At 38.6% G+C, this 25,699-nt stretch overlaps 1 protein-coding gene across 1 annotated transcript in view; it reads left to right on the top strand.

Moving 5' to 3' along the window:
- Positions 1-25,291, top strand: part of LOC139714714 (DNA-directed RNA polymerase III subunit RPC2-like) — a 60,833-nt gene extending 35,542 nt beyond the window's left edge. Inside the window, exons 13-25 of the mRNA XM_071626388.1 lie at positions 151-324; positions 1,608-1,735; positions 2,562-2,647; positions 3,516-3,639; positions 4,376-4,534; positions 7,044-7,167; positions 7,600-7,743; positions 9,096-9,162; positions 11,131-11,236; positions 14,427-14,523; positions 20,045-20,182; positions 21,257-21,406; positions 24,753-25,291. Coding sequence (XP_071482489.1) covers positions 151-324; positions 1,608-1,735; positions 2,562-2,647; positions 3,516-3,639; positions 4,376-4,534; positions 7,044-7,167; positions 7,600-7,743; positions 9,096-9,162; positions 11,131-11,236; positions 14,427-14,523; positions 20,045-20,182; positions 21,257-21,406; positions 24,753-24,882 — 1,627 coding nt within the window. The 3' untranslated portion in view covers positions 24,883-25,291. The remainder of the gene's footprint in view (positions 1-150; positions 325-1,607; positions 1,736-2,561; positions 2,648-3,515; positions 3,640-4,375; positions 4,535-7,043; positions 7,168-7,599; positions 7,744-9,095; positions 9,163-11,130; positions 11,237-14,426; positions 14,524-20,044; positions 20,183-21,256; positions 21,407-24,752) is intronic.
- Positions 25,292-25,699: the final 408 nt, after the last annotated feature.

Raw genomic sequence — 25,699 nt, 5'->3', positions numbered from 1 at the left:
CCATTCACAATTTTTTGTTGAGTTATTTTTTATTTTTTGTTGTCGTTGAGTTATACAAGCCAACAAACCAACGCCAAGGGAAGACAACAGAAGGCATGAAACATGCCCCCTCCCCACATCACAATGACCAAACTTCCATTTCCTCCTCAGGCCGTACATCATCGTCGAGAAAGGTCAACCGAGGGTGACCGACAAACACATGAAGGAGCTGTCCAAGGGATTCCGCAGCTTTGAGGACTTCTTGCGGGAGGGTCTGGTGGAGTACCTCGACGTTAACGAGGAAAACGACTGTCAGGTCGCCCTCTATGAGAGTCTTATTACCAGGTGAGTGGCGCCCTCTGGGGTTTCGTTTTGATATTTTGTCATGGTTGGTTTGTAATTTTTGGGAGGTCACTTTGGATCTTGGCTGCCAAGCAATTCAGTGCTAATTTTGTTTGCATGCACAAGTCATCCCTTGAAATAGCAGCTTTTCAGACTGTGCCTAAAAACACCCTGTTTCGATCAGGCTTTACTTTGTTGCTTTCTGTAAAAAGTGGGTAATATGTTTGTGGGTAATTCCATGAAGTTAGGGCAGTGTCCATGTAGCATCGTGATATTTAAAAGATACATTTCAGCATAACTCAATATTGATTGTGCTATACATTTATTGTTTGTAGGCTTTACATTTGCATTGAGGCCACACATTTTCATAGAAATTTTGTGCCATTCAGACTCAATTTTGATGAACTTTAATATTAAACAATATGTAACAGTGTCCTGTAGCATCGTGACGTGTCCATGTAGCATCGTGATATTTAAAAATTTGGTCCTAAGAGACAAATTATGGCAATTAGCTTGACCAAAATATAATTTAAAAAAAAAAGAAAATTACACAATGTGTCACTGTGCTACACGGTGTCCTTTTTGTGTGACATTTGGTGGACACCGCGTAGCATAGTGACACATTGTGTAATTTTCTTGTAAAAGTAAAACTGTGGAAAGGAGAGTTAAGATATTTAGCTATCTGACTAATCTAGTAATTTTGCATATTATATCAAATTTTGGTCAAGCTAATTGCATTAATTTGTCTTTTAGGACCAGATTCTAACTATCACGATGCTACATGGACACGTCACGATGCTACAGGACACAGTTACACATTGTTTCAATAACTTTATCAAAATTGAGTCTGAATGGCACAAAACTTCCAGGAAAATGTATGGTCTCAATACAAATGTAAAGCCTATAAACAATATATGTATAGCATAATTAGTACTGAGTTATGCTAAAATGTCACACTTTGTGCCCCAACTTCACGGAATTACCCATGTGTGAGTAATTTTTCATGCTTGGCTTCGTAAATGTTAAGATGAGCCTTGTGTGTGTTTAATTCCAAAGAGTCAAAACAGCAACTGCTGGAACTGCAACTGCTGGAACATGTGGCAAGCATAAATATTCGCATGCTTTTATTCACATTTAGTTTCTGCTTGCGTAGCAGAAAATTCAGCATCATGAAAATGTCCACTTTTATAGTAATCCTGTGTGGGAATTTCTGTCTGTTATGAATGACATGTGAGAGTGGTAAACTGATCTCTCCTTTATTTGGCTGTCTTCCTTCACTGTTGCAGTGAAACAACTCACCTGGAGATAGAGCCGTTCACCATTCTGGGTGTGTGTGCAGGCCTCATCCCATACCCACACCACAACCAGTCCCCTAGGAATACATACCAGTGTGCCATGGGCAAACAGGCTATGGGTGAGTGGAGTAAAAAACAAAGGCTCATTCACACACATCGAAAAGTGTGAGTTGAATCATGATTCAAATTGCGACCTTATACTGTAATTGCGACTATCGGTGGCAATGTGAGTGGGCCTGTTATGTGGCTTGATAGATTTCTGTGTTGCATTGTCCTTCGTGCTAGGTCAAATAAGATTCATTTCTTAAGCTTTGAATAGTATGATGGCCTGTCCAAAGGTAAACTCTACCTTCACAGGCAGCAACCCACATTTTGGGGGAAGAAAACTGGTAAAATACATGTCAAGCCATGGATTTAAAATGTGTTGGAATGTTTTAAATTATACGTCTACAAAATCCACTGTAAGTGAAGGATGCAGTCTGTACACCCTGTCACATGTGTGCATGTGTGGATATTAGTGTAGAAATGAGCTGAATATTTTTCTCTTTTTTTGTGTGAAATGAAATGTTTGAATTTTATTCCTTCATATATGTAGCATGTGGTATATAATATCATGTGTATGTGCATTACAATGTGAGTATGAATATGTGATTGTATGTAGGCCATAGAAAAGCAGGTATTTTGATACATGTATTGACATCCAATGTACACATGTACATATATACTTGTATGTATGGATGTGTTTATGTATGTTCAAACCGTATAGTATGCATGTTTGCATACATATTTCTATCTTCTTATATCTATGGATATTTTATTATATTTGATATATGAATATTTTATTGTATTTGATGTACATTCCTTCATTGAGAAATATGAAAATAAATTGAATTGAATTGAATTGAATATGTACATTTATGTCCCTTATGAATTTTCTCTTTGCAGGCACCATAGCATACAACCAAAGAAATCGCATCGACACCTTGATGTATCTCTTGGTCTATCCAATGGCTCCACTCGTCAAGTCAAAGGTTTGTTGCCTTCAAATGATTATTTTCTTCACATATTCTTTGTTTGTTTGTTTGTTTGTTTTTGTGTGTGTGTTTGTGTGTGTTTTACAGATTTTTCATATATGACCAATCTTCCATGTTTGCAATATTTTGTTGTGCTGTGACAGCAAAACAAAAATCAAAACAAAAGAAAAGAAAACCCTAAGCAAACCAACACAAAAAATTAGTATTAATTAAGATTAATTAAAGGACAAGTCCACCTTCATAAACATAAGGATTGAGAGAATGCAGCAATATTAGTAGAACACATCATTGAAAGTTTGAGGAAAATCGGACAATCCGTTCAAAAGTTATGAATTTTTGAAGTTTTTGTGCAGTAACCGCTGGATGAGAAGACTACTGCAGTGTATGAATAACTTAGATGTCACATGCGTACAACAATATAAGGAAAATATAAAGAGATTTTCACAAAATTTCATGTTTTGAAAAAAGTACACATTCCCTTGACTCGTTACCGACATATGTTATGGGTAATATTATTCCCCCTGCCCTTAGAAAGAGGCAAGTCAAGTGTTCTTTTGTTATGCGAAAAAAGTGAAAATATGTTAAATTTTCTTTACATTTTCTTTATACTGTTGTACGCATATGACTCATAAGCTATACGTGTAGTAGTCTCCTCATACAGCGGTTCCAACACAAAAATTTGAAAAATTCATAACTTTTGCATCGATTGTCCAATTTTCCTCAAACTTTCACTGATGTGTTCTACTAATATTGCTGCATTCTCTCAATCCTTATGTTTATGAAGGTGAACTTGTCCTTTAAGTATTTCATTTGTACATTATGCTCTTTTGTCCTTCCCCCCTTTTGGAACCAAATCATTTTTCAGACCATCGACCTGATCAACTTTGATAAGATCCCGGCGGGCCAGAATGCTGTGGTGGCGGTGATGAGTTACAGCGGCTATGACATAGAGGACGCCCTCATCCTCAACAAGGCGTCAGTGGACCGAGGTACAGCTGTAGTGTGTTTGTTACTTCCTATTAGCTCTTTATGTGCCACGTTAACACGTCTGACTCAGTCAACGGCGTGCCAACTTCGCATATTCTGCTCAAATGCGCAAACTTTTCCAAACCGATTGATAATTCGCCAAATGCCGCAGTACAATGAAAGTGGTTCTCACTTTTCTGTTCCTCTATAAACATATGACTTGCATTTTATGTGGTGATTAACCATCAAGCAGTGGTCCCTACTGGATTTGCTTGTGTATTCTTAGTTTTTGTTACTGTTTCGTGTGCAAAAGTCATGCCTTTTCAGTAATGTAGCTGCTGGTCATTTGAAAGAGAAACAATCATAGATTTGCAGTACAATTTACCTCATAGCAAAGAATGACATTTTCTCTACACATTTGCTCACTTTACACCCATATTACCAGAAATCTATAGACGTTAGGAATATTTCAAAAAGAGAATGCTTTCCCAAAGCATGACTACATTGGTGTCTCAGAATAATGTGGCACAGAGGAGGTTTCCACCATGGCACATAAAGAGTTAACACCTCTATTTGAATGATGATGCTATGCATTCGCTTGTGCAGTATATCTCAGAATCCCTCTGAACTTGGGCATACGTTAATTTTCACAGCATTATACATGGCCTGTCTCCTCACCAATTCACATAAAGTGAGTGATAAAATGTAGCTGATTTTTGGTATTATCTTGATTAGTTTCCACATTTTGATGACTGACAGGCTTTGGACGTTGTCTCGTGTACCGCAACACCAAGTGCACCCTGAAGCGCTACGCTAATCAGTCATTTGACCGTCTGATGGGACCCAAGCTGGACGCACTGACCAGGAAGCCAATCTGGAGACACCAGATCCTGGACGCTGATGGAGTCTGTGCACCAGGTTAGTAAAGCAGTTTGTCTGTTAAAAGACCCAGCAACTTAGGGAGAGAAGGGTGACTTGATTGACATACAGTTTGACCTCGATTATCCGGCCATGTCGGGACTGGCGCTCGTCCGGATAAGTGAATTGGCCAGATATGGGAGACACAATGTTAATGTAATAGCTGCCGTCCCAGTGCACTGGCAGCTGGGCAGGAAGCGTACCCGCAATGGTGGTGTAATCTATGCTAGCCTGCGCAAAATTGTAGTCCCGATAGATCATGACTGATTACTTTTACGATGATAATGTGGTGTGAATTTTTGTTAGTTCTGTCGGGAATATTGTAGGTAAATCGTTTGAGTTTTGTAGAAATTTTGATTGAGTTTAAATTCGCTGTCTTATCTCAATTTTTGAATGGAAAAAAAAAGTCCTTCACTGCGTGAACGCGTCCAGATAATAGAGATTTCCGGATAAATGGAGGCCAGATAATCGAGGTCAAACTGTAATGTTTATGGGCAGCCCATCGGGGCAGATTTGAAAATCACAAATATTGTAGCTCTGGAGGGTGTTTCATAAAGCTGTTTGTAATGTTACGTACAACTTACGGACCACTGGTGATCAGTTCTTGTGCTGAGTTAGGGAAATTCTGATAAGTATAGCATATCAGAACTGATCACCAGTTCTAAGTCTTTCGTATTTTACTTTACGAACAGCTTTTTGAAACAGGGTCGAGGCCTGCTAAAATGTGACCCTGCATGACAAAAGCAACACAATTTGCCAAACATGGATTTTTAGTTAAGGACAGATTCTGAAAGAGCAGGCTATAAGCTTTAAAATGATGTATAACTCAATGCAAATGGACTCTCCTAACCTACCTAAATACTGGAAAGAAAGCACACACTCTGGGAAAATGTGAACTGAGAAAAGAGGCTCTGGAATACAGTGTCGTATATTCAAGCACTAAATCTTTACCAAGCTGCCCTAGCTGTGTGATGAAAGGGACAAAACACAGGATGTAAACCACCAGAGCAGCAACAATGAAGGGATTATCAGATTAAACTGAAATTGAGCATGCTCTATTAACATATTCTCTCCATGATTAACGTCAACTTTCAAAGCAGTGGCATTATCCTTTCAATAGTTATTAGACTTGAAAGTGAACAGTGTGCAAATGATTTTAAGAAATGGAAAGGGGTTTCAAAGACATACCTGATCATTCTACTCTCCCTCCAAAAAGGGTTGTAGAATAACTGCTGAAAACACTTTCCCATTCATGTTATGATGCCAAACTAAAGAATGACATAGAAGAAGGATAGCTCTTTCAGAAAATGTAAAAAACTCAAGATTGATTCAGTTGACCCATTTCACTTTTTTTGAGTCCTCACATAAAATCAAGGGGTGCGACTTTTTGTTCATTTTGTGATGCACAGTCACAAATATACACTGTGTAATTGTTCATCAGAGAATTTGTGCATTGAAGCATACACTCAACAGTTACGTTCGACTCCAGTTGAGATTTTTGGGGTACTTGCATAGAGATCAGAGATAAAGCTTTACACAATTCAGTCCTGGGTTTTGCGAATGTATCCAAGACTGGCCATGTACAGTGTACAAAATTTGTAATTGCCCATTAGGAGATTTGTGCATTGAAGCATACACTCTGCAGTTTTATGCGACTCCATTCAAGATTTTTGGGGTACTTGCTTAGAAATCAGAGATAAAGCTGTATACACAATTCAGCCCTGGGTTTCCCGAATGTATCGGAGCCTGGCCATCTATCCCATTGTGTTGTATTTCTATGCATAGGGATCATTATGGGGCCCTTTCCTGGGTATTGCTTTGGATGAAATCAGAGAAATCATATTAAATAGTTCTTTGATACCTTCGCCAAGGGAGGAGGTTATGTTTTCATTACAGTTGGTTTGTTTGTTTGTTCGTTCATTCGTTTGTCTGTGCGCAAAATAACTCAAAAAGTAGTGAACGAATTGGGATGAAACTTGCAGGAAAGGTTGAGAATGACACAAGTAAACAAACGATTAACTTTTGGTAATGATCCGAGAATTTTTGGGGAATTTATGAAGGATTTTTGATGTTTTGGCAGGTAGGGTCAATGAACTTGGGAGTTCAGGCTGCGCGTATTTGAGGTTTGCCTGCGCGCACTAAAGTGCGTGCTCTAGTTTCTGCTGGGGTGAGGCATGCCGTGCAGCTGAAGGCTTATGACGTAACAAAGGCTTCTATATTTGGAAATCTGGCGACTTTTAGCACCCGATGTTGTGTGTACGTATGATATCTCTATGGAAGAAACAAGATCAGTGTAGTGGTGGAAATAAGCTTCATGCTTGGCGGAGGTCTGCGCTCTCAGAGTGCTTTTCTAGTTTATTAATGCAAGGAAATTTTTAAATTTCTACTCCACTGTAAAAGTTCTTTGATAAGACCACAAGTTGGAAAACAACCCAAGACCAAATAAATGTACAAATTGTTACACTATTTTTGTCCTTGTTTCTTTCTAATGGATGATATTGTTTTTCAGGAGAGAGAGTGACCAACAAGCAGGTCCTGCTGAACAAGTCGATGCCAGTGGTCAACATGAACCCCCTCCAGACCAGCCCCACCAATGAGAGCCAGGCCCAGGACTACAGAGAAGTCCCAATCACGTGAGTGAAAGGGGGTAAAGGTCACTGCCTTCAAAGGGGACAATCTGGTTCATGTTCACACTGATTGATACATTGTATTGCCAAAAAAGGGAGGATTACTCAGTAATTCACCCAAAAGAAACTGTGAAACTTCGTTTGATGTTGGAGCAGGATGAATCATGCAGTAATTCTGAAATTAGTAACTGTCACATGCTTTCACACACACACACACACACACACACACACACATACACAAACACTGAGAAACAAATTCACTGGTGATTGTGATCTGTGCTTTGCTGGGTGAGATACCACACCATGCTATTGCATTAAATGTGTGAAAATTTCCACTTTTTTCTGCACTTCACCAAAATAATCTTAGGCCTCATATTGTCACAAAGCTAATACAAAGGTTGACATCCCTGCCTTCCCTTCCCCTCTGCTTCATTCTAGGTACAAGGGAGCAGCAGACTCCTACATTGAGAAGGTCTTGGTGACATCCAACCCTGAGGAGGCCTTCCTTTTCAAGGTCCTCCTCAGGCAGACCCGCCGGCCGGAGATCGGCGACAAGTTCAGCAGTCGGCACGGACAGAAGGGGTGAGCCGGATCCGTCCCACCCTGTTTCTCTCTTGGGGCGACCAGAAACCTGTTGTTTCTTCTAACAAACATGCAAACAAACAAATAAAACATTTAAGAAAACTTGTGATTTTGGGAGGGTTTTGTCCCAAGATTCTTCCCATGTAGAGGGATGGTACAGTTTTGGTGAGGTGGGGCTTCAGGTTTCAAATGTTTTTTTTATGATGGATGTTAGAGATATCTATGAGAAATCTCTAATAAAATATGAAAAACTATATGATTTTAAGAGGAATTCAAAGTCTATAAAAGTGGGTTTTGAAATGAATGAAAGATCCAAAACAAAGTAGGCCTAATCCTAATATATGGTGGGATCCAACTGTTTTTAGGATCGCTTTGTACTACTTTGTTTTTGTATATCTCAGCCATTTCTGGAACAATTTTCATCAAATACATAAACTGTAAATTCTATTTATAGAATTGCATGCCCTAATATGAAAGGGTTTCTAAGTGTTTCACAAAAAGTTTAAAGCTGAATCCTCACCTCAACCAATACAATACCATCCCTTTAAAGGGCAAGGAGCATTTGTTCCTCTACTTGATCTCAAGCATTACCCGTGATGCAACCCCCCCCCCCACCCCCACACACAAATAAATGCATTTCCCTGCCCCTAAAAAAGCATCATCCTATAATCTGTGAGAATTAATCTCACACACCAGAAATAGAAATTCAAACGCTTGCCATTGTGTTTGGCCATCCTTGTACATAGAGCATTGCCAGTGGTATTAAGGCTGATTTGATTTGATTTGATTATAATATTTGATTTATATTTTAATCAACCTTGATTGAAAGTCAGAGCTTAGCACTCATTCTAACTGCAGAATATATGTAGAGAATCAAAATATGATTCTGACCATCTCAGCAATGTGAGCTGAGACAACTGCTGTTGCAAGGAGAGAGAAAGGCTGTCACTAATATGCAAATCCAGGTTGATTTGCAAAAGTCAGTGCAAGATATGCCCTGTATACAGTAGGAATGTACATGTCCACTCTACTACTGTACAATGTATAAGCTATTTATTTTTGCGAGGGTTTGGTTATTGTGTATTTTGCAAATCACTGTTGTATCACAAATTCCAGAAAAAAAAAAAAAACACACACACAAATATCTGAAACTGACAGACATTTGTGCACTTATAGCCTCGTCAAAATCACAATTATAACAACATTTCATGAAAATGTGTGTGACCTCCTCATTCACGAAAATATCTGTCCGCAAAAAATACTAGCTTATACAGTATGTGATAAATTGCACATGATGTTATTAGGGAGCTTAACTCTTTTTCACTGAGCACCTTTCTCCCTTGTTTTTCCAGGGTCTGTGGGTTGATAGTCCAACAGGAGGATATGCCCTTTGATGAGAGGGGAGTCTGCCCGGACATTGTGAGTTTGTGCTGGTCTTAAACTGCTCATGAATCCGCTTTCTGTCTTTGTTAATGCACATAAGGCACACAACCCATTGATGAAGCCTCGTTTCTTCCATAATACATGCAGAAGGAAACTAGTTCAATTTTCTGTAAGGTGTATATTGATCTACACTCTGTATGGTTTCATGGACTATTAAACAATGTGTTATTTTCTACTGCTTTAAAGGACAAATTCACCTTCATAGACATGTGGGTTGAGTAAATGCAGCAATATTAGTAGAACACATCAGTGAGAGTTTGAGCAAAATCAGACAATCCGTTAAAAAGTTATGAATTTTTGAAGTTTCTGCTCAGTCACGGCTGGATGAAAAGACTACTATAGCTTGTGATGTCACATGAGTACAACGATATAAAGAAAGAATAAAGAAAATTCAACATATTTCCATTTTTCTCCCATAACAAAAGAACACTCGACTTCTCTCTTTCAGAAGGCAGGGGGAATAATATTACCCTTAACATATGTCAGTAGCAAGTCGAAGAACTGTGCACTTTATTCAAAAAGTAAAGTTTTGTGAAATTCTCTTTTTATTTTCCTTATATAGTTGTACGCATGTGACATCATACACTGTAGTAGTCTTCTCTTCCAGCAGTGACTGTGCAGATACTTAAAATATTCGTCACTTTTGAACGGATTGTCCAATTTTCCTCAAACTTTTACTGATGTGTTCTACTAATATTGCTGCATTCTCTCAATCCTTATGTATATGAAGGTGGACTTGTCCTTTAAGCCGAGCCTGTCAATTACCTGTAAGAGTACTTACAGCAAATCATCCAGTAGTAGCAGTAGTAGTCTTCTCTTCCAGCAGTGACTGCGCAGATACTTAAAATATTCATCACTTTTGAACGGATTGTCCAATTTTCCTCAAACTTTTACTGATGTGTTCTACTAATATTGCTGCATTCTCTCAATCCTTATGTATATGAAGGTGGACTTGTCCTTTAAGCCGAGCCTGTCAATTACCTGTAAGAGTACTTACAGCAAATCATCCAAGTTCTTTAATGCTCATCTCCAACCTATTCCAAATTGAATCAAAGGAAATATGCATTGATAAAGTGACATTCAAAAATACTTGCATTGAATGTGCGATACACAATTTCAAATATTAATTGGAAATACATGTAGCATACCAGCTAGGCAATCAGAATCAACTGATCTTTGACTCTTCATAATAAATAGACTGTCAGAAGGAGTGAACTCAACTTAATACATGCAGTCAGTTTGTTGAAAGTAGTAAATAGCAATTGATTACTGTATTTGCCAAATATATCATGAGGTTTTTATTTTCACAAATTTCACCAGTTGGTTGCTATCCATGAATTTAAAAACATGCAATATGAATTTCGAGGGGCGCGCATACATTTTTCTTTTCAATGTTGTACTCACCAATCACGAATTTAATAGCTACACGTAGCGAAATTGTCGGGAACCTTCGATTCACGAAAAATTAGACTCGCTGATTATATACCATATGCAGTACATGGCAGACTGCAGAACTGTGTTTGCTTTTTTGCTGTCCCATTGCTGAATAGATTTTTTTTTTAAGCATAAAGAACAGATGAATTTAAACTTGAAAGATGTGATTTGATGTTTGAAGAGTTTTATTGCAAAATGAGCTATGAAAGCATCTTTTTTAAAAACATTTCAAAGTATTAAAGTCCATCAGCAGATCCAAAAGTAAAATTAAACCTTTCCATTGATACCTCACTTGTGAAATAATAAGTAATGTTCTAAAAGTTATGATTAAAGATATTTTCTTATTCTTTTCTTCTTCTTTTTTAAGCAGCTTTAATCATAAATATCAGAGCAAGAATGGAGTTAGCTCACTTTGCGATAAAACTCTTCATCTCATTGTTACTCCCATTAGATTGATGTTGCAATTTTATTCTTATTTTTCTTTCTCTTTCTTTTTATTTTGTCCCTCAGATTATGAACCCCCACGGTTTCCCCTCTCGCATGACAGTGGGCAAGCTTATCGAGTTCCTTGCAGGCAAGGCGGGTGTGCTCGACGGGAAATTCCATTATGGCACAGGTATGTCAGCATGTGAGGGAGACTTCAGAAACTGGCTTATATGAAATGAGTAGGAAGTACAGAAATAAGCCCGGAAAGGGATAAACCTCTTGCAGGCTGTTTATAAGGAAAAATACAACTCCTCCTCATGAAAACCACACTTGTTATCCGCAGCTTATACTTTAATGCCACACTCTTCTAATTTCTGGGGGTGGAAATCAAAAGTAGCAATATTAAACAATCACACCCTGCTTTTGACCATTCTAAGAGATCCAACAGAAGTGTATCGCCACTTTTAGTTTCCACTGCTCAAGAAATTACAAGAGAGTGATGCACTACATACGTACAGCCTATTCTAAGTCCTTCAGTGCAAACACATGATGTTTATGAGCATTCTAAGAGAGCTAAGAGAGCTACCACTTTTATATACTTTGTTTTGTTTGGTAACTTGCATTTGTTGGTTGACTCTCACTTTCATTTTGTTGCCTCTTCTTGGTACACCAGGTTAGGGCTTGCTGCTTGCACCCCCACCCTATGCTGTTGCTATTTCACTCTTTTCCTTTCTTTATCGCTCTGTTGTTCCTTATCTTGTTTGATGTTGCCTCCCTATTCATCCTTTCGCCTGCCAAGGTTGGCCCCATGGTCCTCAGGATCTTCTCTGACCCTCCTCTGCCTTTTGTCTGTCCACCCTCTTGCTCTAATCCCCTTCCCCTTACTTGTTGGGCTCCTTGCCCATGACCTCCACCCTTCCTTTTTGTTTTCTTTATTCTGTGTCCTTAGCCCTCCCTTGTCTGTTCTTGTTGTTTGTATACACTGTATGTGATTACTTTCCCTGCCTGTTTGTCATTTTGCCTCTAACAAAGATTCTGCTAGGATTAAAAGCTCATGCCCCATGTGATTCCATTTTACTCCATTGGCTCATCACTTTTGGATATACTAAAGCAGTTTTTAGCAGCTTTTTTTTTTTGCAACATTTTGTTTTAGATATCTCAGCCATTTCACAACCAGTTTTCGTCAAATAAACTTCGAATTCCTCTTAAAATGATAATACTCTGTCATATTTCATAAGAGGTTTCTCATTTTCTAAAAAAAAACCTTCATCAAAAAAAAAATTGTAAACCTGAAGCCCCATCTCAATCAAAACTGTACTATCCCTTCAAAATAAAGGACATGTAGGTACTGCATTGGCCAGAAACGAAATCCTGTACAGTTGTCTACCTCTCTTCACTATTGCCCCCCAAAAGAAATGAATTTTGCACTCATAGTGACTTGCCCATAGTATCCTTTAATACCAATATTGACACTTTTAAAGGGGATGGCCAGTAACTGATTAGTGGGAATCAGTGGGAATGCTGGGGGATGACTGTTCCAATTCTTGTGGGATTCATTCAAGAGTACATTTTAGTGACCGGCGACAACGGTTTCAGGCAAAAGTCGGGAATTTTAAAAATTAATTGTTTCACTGAATCTCATTGCCCATTTCCTAAGCTTTGCATTGATATAAAACACTTGTATTCTTCGACACCATAAGTGGGCATAGCAAGAGAAATAAAATACACTTTTTAAGTTGTTAGCGTGACAAAATTGGGAGAAAACAGGCTTTGAAGATTCACCTCTTTCTCAAAGACAATGTCCGAGCGGCGATGCGAGGGGAGAATCACCCATCCGTACGATGGTGCCAATTGATGTTAAGCTCCGCCTCTAGCAACCACATCGCCTTCTGATTGGCTCACTGAGAGAGTCAAATTTCCCGGGCACCTTCCTCGGAGCTCAGCGTATGGAGCCGAAAAACAATGCATTTCGCTCGGGTTTGTTTTCCAGTACTTCTTTCAAGATGGTGAATACGATAATTACACGTATGGTGTACATGCACATGTGTATGGTGCACGCATTACGCAATGGCATCCACACGCCATGGCCGTGTGCATGTAACATTTACTAATCGCGTCTTCATTGTGGTTGATTTGTCTTTATCATTGGCGACCCTTTTGAAGGCGGAAAATTGCTAGTGCTGGCAAGGGTCACGCTTCCTGTTTGTTTTGCTTTGAGACATGTATATGTTGCTTTGTTCGGTGGTGCTAAATAAATTAAAACAAACAAACAAACAAACACGACTCGTTAGTTTTGTGCGAACTTGATGTGTAGTATTTGAATATAATTGGTCACATGTGACCGCTCCTTTCCTCTCATCTACCTTCTATTGAGTCAGTCTGCTGTCATAATTTTTACTACATGGTCAAGTAGACAAATTTGACAATATTTGGTTTTCTTTTCACATGATTATGTTATGCAACATGATTTTTGTTTCACTTCCGTTGTCGAACATGGCGGTAGAATAGTTTGGATAGAAAGCCAAACGAAGAGCACGCACTACAGAGCGAGCGTATATAAACCACTATACCAAGAACAATGGAGCATGTAATCGTGCATGCGTGGACAAAGCATTCCCCAAACGCTGCAACTGGTGTCTCCGAAAGCCGAATTATGTAAATGTGTGCGATGCACCAGCCAATCGCGTGCGAGACCCTGCGCCGTAGCAACGCTGGGGATATTGGCGCGGCGTTCGAACGAAGCTCGAAACTGACGAGTGCGATCCAACATAGGGTACTTAAAATTCCATTTTCAATAGGAAAAACTTAGTCTTATGCAATGAGATTTAGTGTAGATGTAGAAAATATATCAAAGATTTGATTTCTGCAAAAAACCTAAATCGACAAAAATAATGGTCAAAATCTTTGTACCCCGCCTAGGAGGGGATTTGCTCTTGCGACTTTTGCCTGAAACCGTTGTCTCGGGTCACATTATATCACATCTATTGTTGTGTGACAATGTTTGATTCACAACAGTCTCATATTCAAGTAATGTGCAGTTTAATGGTTCCAGGTTAGCAGGCCCGTTAACGATCGCCCTGACACTGTCTGTACAAGCATGCTAACCTGAAAACATTGATTTGCACATTACTTGAATATGAGACCATTCGGAAGCAAGTGATTTTCACATAACAATAGATATATAATGTGCTCTTGAATGAATCCCATAAGGATTGGAACAATCATCCCCCAACATTTCCACTGATTCCCACTGATCAGTTACTAGCCATCCCCTTTAACATTGTATGCACAAGGGATAAGTTGTAAAGTGGAAGCTGTTGCTGCTTCTGAATACGAGTGTGAGATTGTGCCTTAAATTTTCGTGTTGCTCTCATTTCCAGCATTTGGTGGGGACAAAGTGGTTGACATCTGTGAGGATCTGCGACGACACGGCTTTAACTACTTGGGCAAAGACCTCTTGACTTCGGGCATCACAGGGTATGATGAAATTCTGATTCCATGTTATGGTCAAGCTACCATTAGGGGAATTCCTGACCTGTTTAAAGTTACACTGATAAGAAAAAGTAAAATTTTATGTTAACCCATTGAGGCTCATTTTGCTACAACACTCATTTGCAATATACTGTATAAGCTGTTATTTTCGCGTGCAGATATTTTTGCGAATTAAAAGGTGACAGACATTTTCGCGAGATGTTGATTTCGCGAATTGACACCAATGCTATCTTGCATGTATTGTTACTCTAGTGTATGGCGACATTTTTACGTGTTGTTAAATTCACGATCCAACTGTGATTCGCGAAATTCACGAAAATTAAACCCTCGTGAAAATAACCACTTAAACAGTACACTTGCCTGAGTATGCTCTGGACTCCTTGTCCTCATTGGGTTAAAGTGCACCATTAGAATTTAATAAAACTTGGATAAATGTGAACATGAATTATGAAAAAAGGGAGACTTCCAGTACAAAACTGTTGTACAGTTGTAACCTACTACATTATTATGTACCTACTAACCCTGCCTATAGCGACCTCCGTCTATAGTGGCCACCTGCCGTTTGCGGGTACTAAACACAATTCCCCCCAAGTGAAAAGCCAAGTCAATGACCCTGTCTATTATAGCAGTGGCCACCTGTCTACAACGGCCACTTATTTTTCTCTCCATTGGGATGGCCGCTATATACAGTTTTGACTATATCATAGATTTGAGGGGACTAGCATCAAGCTCATATTAAGCTCCACTAACTTACTGCTGAATTGTACACAACAAGCAAAATCTGGTGGCTATGTCATCCCTGTGAAAGTTCCATATGATTTCACTGCAGTCAGTTGCCTCTAACCACCACATAAACTCCATCTTTGGGTAATGTACTTATCAGTTGCCATTCTCTCTGCCTGAGTTTCTACAGCTGACCAAATGGTCCTTTTGTTTCTATAGGCAACTACTAGCCCTTTTGTCTTTACAGCACGTATTGACTCTTTTCCTTTGTTCCAAGAAAATTGTCAACCAGGAGTAAAGGAAACCACAAGCAAACACACTTTATGCACTCATCTATTTCATAAGATACATAGTGCCATCTTTGAATCTTTTGCGGTCATTTTTGACCGCTCAGCTCCAAACGTACAGTTTCAATTGAGATGAGGTTTCAGGTTTGCAACGTTCTGCGATGATAAGTTTTGTTTGTTTGTTTGTTTGTTTTTGATCATCAGAAACCTCTTGTGAAATATGAAAGAGCATATGACTCTAAGAGGAATTAAAGTATATTCAATAAAAAACATGAGTTTGAAATGGCTGAGATACCAAAACAAAGTGATTTTGGTAAAAGTTGGGGCCTATGTTTTATTTGGATGTCTTTGTTTTACTTTGTTTTTGGATATCTCAGTCATTTCAAAACTGATTATAATATAACTTTGAATTCCTCTTGGAATTGTAGGCTTTTTGACATTTCATGAGGTGGTTTCTATAAAGTATCTTGCAAAAATTTAATAGCTGAATCCCAACCTCAACTAATATACTATACTAGCTCTTCAGCATAGGCCAAAATACATTTCCACTTTTCTACACAGTTTACAAGAGTTACAAACTCTGAGCATTGAAATAATAATGATAACTTCATATTGGACCATGAATACTTATTCAAAAAGTGATTGGCGTACAGAGAGGTAAGAAGGTGCAGTTTCATGAAAAAAAGAAGAAAAGGTGATCAAATGTAAAGATAAGGGGCGCTCAGACATGTTGAGCACGAGTATGAGTATCAATGAAAACATGTTCTGTTTCACATTGAATGCTGGTGCCTGTCTGTAAATACATGGTTCAGAAAAAAAAAAAACATTTCTAAAATTTCAATTTCTTGTTTCTTTTAAGCTTCCAAATTGTGACAGTTTGAAAAAAAAAGAAAGAGAAAATAGTTTTTGTTTTGTGGGTTTTGAGCTTGGCGGTCACATAATATAAAAATAGAAGGCATGGGTTTGGAGTCTGTTTTCTAACCCGTTGAGGATGAGTCCCGAGTATACCCGGGCAGGGGTCTATGAGAAATGCTTGTTGTAGCAAAATCAGCCCGGTCTCGATGGGTTAAAGTACAGAGATAATGACTATGATGAAATAAAATTAGATGTCAACCTGTCTGTAACAGTCACCTGTGTATAAAGATTATCATATTATTTTCTCCTTGAGTGGCCATTATATGCAGGTTTGTGCATGTGCTCTCTTTTTGGTGTTATTTTTTTTTTCTTGTTTTCCTCACATTTCCTATCTATTTGTCTTTTTAATGTAATTATATGACCATGCATAAAAATTGCATGACTCCATGTATTAGGAGTTATACACAAAGATAAAATTAACCAACCTTGTCAATTTGTAGTCATTTTCTGAAAGAGCAATATTGTACATAATTCAAATTGTGGGATCATAAAAATGAAGAAGAATGATCTTTTTAAAATTTTTTTCTTGAACACCTTTTCGTCTTTGATCTGATGCAGACTTGCTCAGATTTGTATAGGCTCTGTTGAGGAAGAGAAACACTCCACAGCCTCTTCACTTTCAATTCCTAGTCAGAGTACACTGTACCCCTTGAAAGAAATTATTCTGATGCATCTCGGGTTGGTGTTAATCATGCATGAAATGTACTCAGAGTGCAAGATTTCAGTCTAATCTAATAATCCCTTCATAGTAGTTGCTGTAAATCCCTTTTACATCCCGCTTTTTGGTCCCATTCATTGGACAGAGCACTACTGGGTAAAACTGAGCACTTGAATAGACCCTGATTCCAAAGCCTCAGAGGAGGTACTTTCCTTTTATAGATGGATGAATAGAAACGGTCCAATTTTATTGAATTTGTGTGTCATTTTAATACAGCTTAGAGCCTGCTCTTTCAGAATTTGCCCTACAGTTAAATCCTTGCCAAGCATCTTTTTGGTGATTTTGTCATTCAAGTCCTGTATATGTCCTGTACATGTCCTGTATAAACTACCCCTACACTTGTAACTCTTACTGTTACTACCAACTGTACATGTACAATGTACCAGCATTGCCACTTTGGATAGTTTTGACGATAATTCATGTACAAAGGAATATGAGTTTTGTGTCTTCTGCCCCATTCACTCTTCTGGCTACATCTTTATTTTACTATTATGATATCATTCTTTCTATCTGTCTGTCCGTCTGTCTGCCTGTCCATCTGTCTGTCTGTCTGTCTGTCTGTCTCTCTCTCTCTCTCTCTCTCACTCTCTCTCTCTCCTTGTCTCTCCTCATTCCTGTCTGCATACATGTTTCTCAATTGCGTCCATTGCTTAAACATTCCAGTTAACTTAATATACAAATTGAAATTTGATTGATTTTATTTTCTATCTCTATATCTTTCTCTCTCATGCTCTCCATTTTATACACTTCCCACTATCTATCACTGTATCTATCAATTCTTATCATCTACCCATCCATCAATCTTTCTTTCAATCTGTTTAAGATTATTTCATTATCTTTTCATGTGTTTAAAGGCATAATTTACCATTTGCAGATGAAACAAAAACCAAACATTAGTGCTTTAAAATGTGAGTTAGGGATAGAAGCAACCATTGTAAAAATTTGAATCCGTATAATCGATGTTAAGTATTGTTAAGTACGCAAAATGTGAACAATAGTTATAATAAGAATGCTTCCAGACTAAACCGTATACAGTTATGGTTTATTGAGAAAAATCCTGATATCTCCTCATATTTTAGTCTTTATTGCAAAAATTTTATATGGTAGGATGTTTTGTGATACAACAGACCTACAAATATGCATCAAATGTGATATCTTGAATATTTTTGAAATCACTGCTCCCAAAGGTAAACTGGACCTTTAAATAGTCTAGTAAATATATTCTACAGTGTATGTCCATCCATCTATCCATATATTAATCATCTATCATTCTATGTAATCCTATCTTTCTAGCCTTATCTACTTTTGTATCTATCTATCTATCTATCTATCTATATATCCATCTATCCATCCATCTATCTATCTATCCATCAATCTATCTATCAATCAATCTATCTATTAATCTATCTATCTATCTATCTAGAGATCAATCTATCTATCTCTCTGTCTATCCATCTATCCATTTCTTTGAATCTCTCCCATTGTGAATACGTAAGACTACTGATTCCCAATCCAGTCCAGTCCCCATGTCTCGGGACAAGATGTTTTTACCCAGCATATTCTTCTTGTCCAAGGTTAACCCGTTCCTTACGGGAACCTGGTTTACCAGGTTCCCGTGGGAGCAACTGATATACGGGAACCTGGTTTACCAGGTTCCCAAAATGAAGACAAGGGTGCCTGCTTCAGTGGCCTAAATTCATGTTTCTTTGTGTTAAAATGCTCAGAAAAGTGGGTTTGATAAAAAGATCAGAGTTTATTCTATTAGGATTTGTTCTCCTGCTGTTTAGAATAAAGGGGTTTTACAGTATTATATACCTTTTCCTGATTTAGTTTTTTGCTTGTTCTGCTGTAAACTTGTACGAACATGTACATAATGATCAAGGCTGAGATCAGTTTGAAATGCGGGTTCGCTGACCCCAGTCACCTCATTCAGGTACACTTGTACCTGGCTTTGTGTAGAACAAAAGATTCTGAGAGCTCATCAGCGCACGCTCTATTCATACCTGGCACACGATCGATATTTCCATTGTTCACGGGCACATGTAGTTGACCGTAGGAAGGGGGACACAATGAACCGCTTGACTGCCTTCACACAGCTGGATTACCAACCTGTGTGCCTCTCTGTCGACGGGCGAAAAGAATCTCGTTTGGGGGCATTAAAGGCACTCAGAGAATTGCGGAAGGAACGGGTTAATTAATGGGTATCCAGTGATGCTAGGGTAGTAATACTGTAATGGCAGGGCTCTCAGCTGGAGCAGTATCCACACTGAAGAGGCTACCCTGAATAAAGGAGACTAGATTCACTATTATTATTATGATGATGATGAAGATAGTGACGATGATGATCATCATTATTACCTCCGCCAAGGAAGGAGGAGTTTATTACAAGTGATCATCGATGTTGGTTTGTCTGTTTGCAGTATAATTCAAAAAGATGTGTATGGATTAAGATGAAACTTACATAAAAGGTAGATATTAGCATAAGGAACACTATATTCAAGTTTGGTAGTGATTCAAGAATTTTTATGGATTTTTATAAGGATTTTAAAAAAATCTTTTGGCATACTTATTATAACATCAAGGAACTTGAGGTTCAAGCTGCGTGTACTGGAGGGTTTACATATGCGAGCTAAAGCACGTGCTCTGCTCGGATAATTGTAAGGCGCCGTGTAATGATGCCAAAAAAAAGGCTTCTATTTTGGGAAGTTGCATGCCTGTCAGGGTGGACATGAGTTGCTGGCCTGGTGGATGTCTGTGCTTTCTGAGTGTTTTTCTAGTTATCATTGTAATTTTCACTTATTTTGATATTATAGTTGATTGGTTATTTTTTCCACCACATTCCTTGCTGTGTCCAAACTTGCAGAGAGCCACTTACAGCCTACATCTACTTTGGACCGGTGTACTACCAGAAGCTGAAGCACATGGTACTGGACAAGATGCATGCCAGGGCCAAGGGACCACGGGCTGTGTTGACACGGCAACCAACTGAGGGTCGGTCCAGGTTAGTACAGTACTCCCCGCTTAATCGGGTATCGGTTAATCGGGTACTCCGTTTAATTGGGTCAGTTCCAATGCACATTAAAATTACCTGATGATTGGGTTGCCTCTCCGCATAAATGGGTAAATAATTTTCTTCTTATATAATTTCTACCTAATTAAACGGGAGTACCCGATTATGCGGAGAGTACTGTAGTTCAAGTTTCCCCTTTCCTCCCAAAACTCTCTGTTCCCTTGCATATATGTGTATATTTGTGTGTGTGTGCTTGTCTGTGTTTGAATAAATCTTTGTGGTTGTTGTAGTGTAATGATAAAAACCAAGAGGTTGGACTTGCCCAAACTCCCTGCCACCTGGAAAAAGCAATATCAGTAGCAATGATAAAGCATCCTGACATAGACCAAACAGAGGGGTAAAGGGAATACTGAAAAAAAAAAGCCTGTGCTTTGTCTGAAGACTCTAATTGTTCAACTCCAGTTGGAATGACTCAAGTGATACCTGTAATCATAATAGTATCTGCTCCTTCATTATTCCAGACCATTCTAAGAACTTTGAAATGAAGATGAGACCTGCCAAGGTTTACGATGATGACAGGTGTCATAAGTATGTTCTGAAAATCTTGGCAAAGGGCTGGAGCTACAAATGAAATTGTTCAACTCTAGTTGGAATGACTCAAGGGATACCTGTAATCATACTAGTATCTGCTCCTACATTATTCTAGACCATTCTGAGAAGTAAATGAAGATGAGACTCGCGTAAGTTTGGCATGGTGAAAGGCCTCACATAAACATGATATATTTGTGGCACAAAATTGCCGGGTATTGGACCTGACGGCTTTTTTCATGGCTTGAAATTTTTGGGGATTGCCACTTGCGTTCAATGCATATAGTGTAGATAAGAAATTTCGCATGCATTATAATTTCGCAAATCGTGGCGCTCGTGAAATTCGCAAAATTAAAATGCATGCGAACATTCCTCATTTTACAGTATACGTGTATGTTTTTAAAATCTTGCGTGTAGCTGTTAATCTGTACCTACCATGTCACTGTTAATTTGTCTGTTTGTCTTCTCCGTGGACAGGGACGGAGGCCTGCGTCTTGGAGAGATGGAGAGAGATTGTCTAATTGGCTACGGAGCCAGCATGCTGCTCCTTGAGCGCCTCATGATATCCAGCGACCAGTTCCAGGTGGACGTCTGCGGGGACTGCGGTCTGATTGGCCACTCCGGATGGTGAGTGCAATCATGGGCAAGAGTGGGCTAAGTTTTGAGGAGCCCCTCCCTCCATAAAACAAATAGATAAGCAAACAAGACCAGACCAAAAAACAACATTTCATGATTTCTACGATATGTTGGCAAGAGGTTTTAAAAGCCTTGTTGGTTCGGGAATAATTATCACATTTGGAAAAAAAAAAAATGCAGGGACTGTGGTCTAATTTGTCCCTCCAGATGTTGTGCGTTATCAGGCAAGAGTTGCGGTGAGACAGCAGGAGCCCCCTCCCTGGAACAACTGAATAAGCAAACAACAAAATGAAACAAAAACAAACAAAATGTATTAATTTCTACATACCCTGGCAAAAGGTTTTATAAGCCTTGTTGATTTTGCAATAGTCATCACATTCTGAAAACGTGTCTGGACTATGGTCTGATTAGGCCCTCCGGTTGGTAGGTGTAATCACTAGGCAGGAGGGGGCTGAGTCTGCATGAGATGACCTCTCCCCCCATGAAATAAACTAGTAAACAAACAAATCCAAACAACAACAACAACAACAACAAAGACAATTCATGATTTCTACATACCCTGGCAAAAGATTTAAGAAGCCTTGTTGTTTCAGGAATAATTATCCAATTTTGAAAAACAAAATGAGGGGACTGCAATGTGATTTGTCACTCTGAATGGTAGGTTCAATCACGAGACAGAAGGGGGCTGAGTCTGCATGAGACCGCCCCACCCCCATAAAATAAACAACCAGATAAACAAATAAACAGGCTATCAACCAAAACAAAAATCAATCATGTTTACATACCTGTATCCTGGCAAGAGGTTTTAATAGGTTCATTGATTTGGGTACGATTATCACATATTTACCTGGTAGAAACCTGCAACACCAAGATTAGGATGTTACATCTAGAGTCGTGGCTAATAGGTCTTTAATACAGCTTTGCTGGTACCCAGTCTATGTATGTTTAGCCTCTTTCACATACAGTACTGCATGATGATGGCTGTGGAAACAGTTTAGAGCCAGAAGGCGACATATCATAGAAAATACCATTCTTATGGCAGGTCCAGATATACTTGAAATTCTATGTGCTTCTACATTAGAGTTACCTACTCGTGTTTACATGGTATTTAGCATGTCGCTTTTTTGCTTGAGTGCACATCATAGCTTCCTTGGTAGTATACGAACTGAATTCATTTATTTAAAAGTCAACTCAACTCAGTCTCTCTCTCTCTCTCTCTCTCTGTCCATATATATACCATTATATATATATATATATATATATATATATATATATATATATATATATAAATATATAATATATATATGCAACAAATCTTGCACCAGGGACATACAATGTGTAACCCCATTATTAACAGCTGTTATCAAAACTTTTATCAGCTTTCGGGCTGATTGCTTGTCGTCAGAAATCTATAATGACGATATACAACAACAATATTTAGCCCAAATCAAACTTACTCAACTAACTGTAATTATATAAATTCTGTAGGCCTAAATTCAACAATGTGCTTAACCATAACGATATGTTTAAAAACCTGTCTATATACAATAATACAAAATATTTTGACAAATATCAGATAACATAGTTTAACCAAATTCAATTAAAAGTGGAACTTACTCTGTTGCAGCTGAGTGTGACTGTATATGTTGTCTGTGTGAGGATTATGACCGGGTGTATGTGTGTGGGGGATGGGGGATTGTTCTGTGGTTGGACTCGTTCCCATTACTGTATATGCCGAATATATGGCGACGTTTTTATTTTCGTGAATTTCGGGTGTCAGGTGCTATTCGCGAAATTAAAGACACACGAAAATATTGACTGTGATCCCGATGTGAATGTGATGTATGTGTGTACACTTCTACCTTCAGTACAGGACTCCACAATTGCAATTTAACCACTCGCGAAATCATCGGGAATTTCCAATTCGAGAAAATTTAGACTCGCGAAATATATGGCGTATACAGTAGTATATTATAACTACAAATATTCAACCTTTTAAACATCCAATAATATTAAAGAAAAAACAAACACACAAAGAAAGCTAAACAAAACATGACAAAACTTCAATATTTTGATATTTAACATTTTTTTTTTTTTTTTATTTTTTACAATTTCTACAAATTAAACTCATTTCCTGTTCTACGTATACCTGGTATACATACACATGCTTATATTTACATACATGCCTACATTATGTAGACCAGCACTTACTGTTCCGAATAACACAGATATATATTCACATTTGTACATTACATATGTATCTGCATACATCTACTTCAACAAAGACTCAGAGATCTCAATTATCGTACCAAAATATATGCACTGCATTTATTAATTGTTTAAAGTAATGAAATAAGAATGAAAATTAAATACAAAATACAAAAATAGCTTGCATGTATGATGTATAAAGATATATTATAATTCTATATTCATTCCATACAAACCTTTAATTCACCTAATACCATATTCATATTCTGTATACACATACATACAACAACATCTACTTCAACATATATATCAAACAATCCCAACCATTTAACCCGTTCCTTACGGGAACCTGGTTTACCAGGTTCCCGTGGGAGCAACTGATATACGGGAACCTGGTTTACCAGGTTCCCAAAGTGAAGACAAGGGTGCCTGCTTTAGTGGCCTAAATTCATGTTTCTTTGTGTTAAAATGCTCACAAAAGTGGGTTTGATAAAAAGATCAGAGTTTATTCTATCAGGATTTGTTCTCCTGCTGTTTAAAAAAAGTGGGTTTTACAGTATTATGTACCTTTTCCTGATTTAGTTTTTTTGCTTGTTCTGCTGTAAACTCGTACAAACATGTACATAATGATCAAGGCTGAGATCAGTTAGAAATGCGGGTTCGCTGACCCCAGTCACCTCATTCAGGTACCTGGTTTTGTGTAGAACAAAAGATTCTGAGAGCTCATCAGCGCACGCTCTATTCATACCTGGCACCCGATCGATATTTCCATTGTTCACGGGCACATGTAGTTGACCTTGGAAAGGGGGACACAATGAACCGCTTGACTGCCTTCACAGAGCTGGATTACCAACCTGTGTGCCTCTCTGTCGACGGGCGAAATGAATCTCGTTTGGGGGCATTAAAGGCACTCAGAGAATCGCGGAAGGAACGGGTTAATATACAATGAATGTACATGTACTTTAACAATTGTTCAAATTTCTAAATACCGCACATAATGTATTTTCTTTGCCTACTCTTTCAATCTCTTCTGTGTCATAAACACTCTTTCTCTATCTCCCTATATATCTCTCTTCCTCTGGCTTGTCTATATAACTGTCTTTCTCTCTCTTTCTGTTGGATGTTTCAGGTGCCACTTCTGCCGGTCCTCTCAGAACATCTCCTCACTCCGCATCCCGTACGCCTGCAAGCTTCTCTTCCAAGAGCTGCAGTCGATGAACATTGTGCCAAGACTGCGGCTGAAGAAGTACACGGAGTGAGTGAGCGAGAGAGCGACCCCAGAGCTGGGGATGGGATGGAGGGAGCGAGAGTGGAAGAGAATGGAAAGGATCAGAAAAGAAAGCTGCAATGTGCCAAAGGAGATGATGATATATTGGAGATGTTACCACCTGATAGTTATCGTAAACCAGAGCAAGAAGGAAGTATGTGTCCTAAAATCGGAGCAAGAGGGAAGTCCCTGTCAGCAAGAACTTAGCGCAAGAAGGAAGGAAATGCCAGAAGGGAAATGTGTGGGAAAATGCAGATGCAGGGAAGACACCTGCTTGTGTTGATCAACATAAGTATGACCACCTGTGAGTTATCATGGAGCTGGTTGTTAAAACGAAAGGGACCAGTGTAAGAAAGTAGCAAGTGCCATTTTAAAAATGAATGGGAAATGTACTTGTAGGCAATGTCAGGGACTTGGTAAACTGTGTGTGTCAGTAGCATGATACATTACCATCATGGATGGGGCAAGTTAAAAGGATGGTGGGTGCAGATCAAATATGTGAGTCCAAGAATAGCTCATGGGGTACTAAATCCACAGAGAGCTCTAATGCTCCGAACTTGGCATAATGACATGCTTTGGCATAATTTGCTTCGGTTCTGTTCTGTTTGTAGTGCTCCTACTTGGCCCAAGTCCATTAGAACAATTGGGTGCACTAGTTATCGTTGCAATAGTTTCAAAAACTATAAGAAGAGCAGCCGAGTGGCTTTTACGCTTGTTTCCCAACTTAGTGAGTGCAGTGAATGCCACCAATGTATGAAATATCCTTGAGCATCATGTGTTGTAAACAAACCTTCCCATCAAGTCTCTGG

Source organism: Diadema antillarum, unplaced genomic scaffold (genome assembly GCF_040938485.1).
Source record: "Diadema antillarum isolate AM-2024a unplaced genomic scaffold, OU_Dant_1.0 seq00002396_RagTag, whole genome shotgun sequence".
In the NCBI taxonomy this organism is placed as follows: domain Eukaryota; kingdom Metazoa; phylum Echinodermata; class Echinoidea; order Diadematoida; family Diadematidae; genus Diadema; species Diadema antillarum.
The sequence above is the reverse complement of the archived record's forward strand: the minus strand, read 5'-3'. Positions and strand labels throughout refer to the sequence as shown.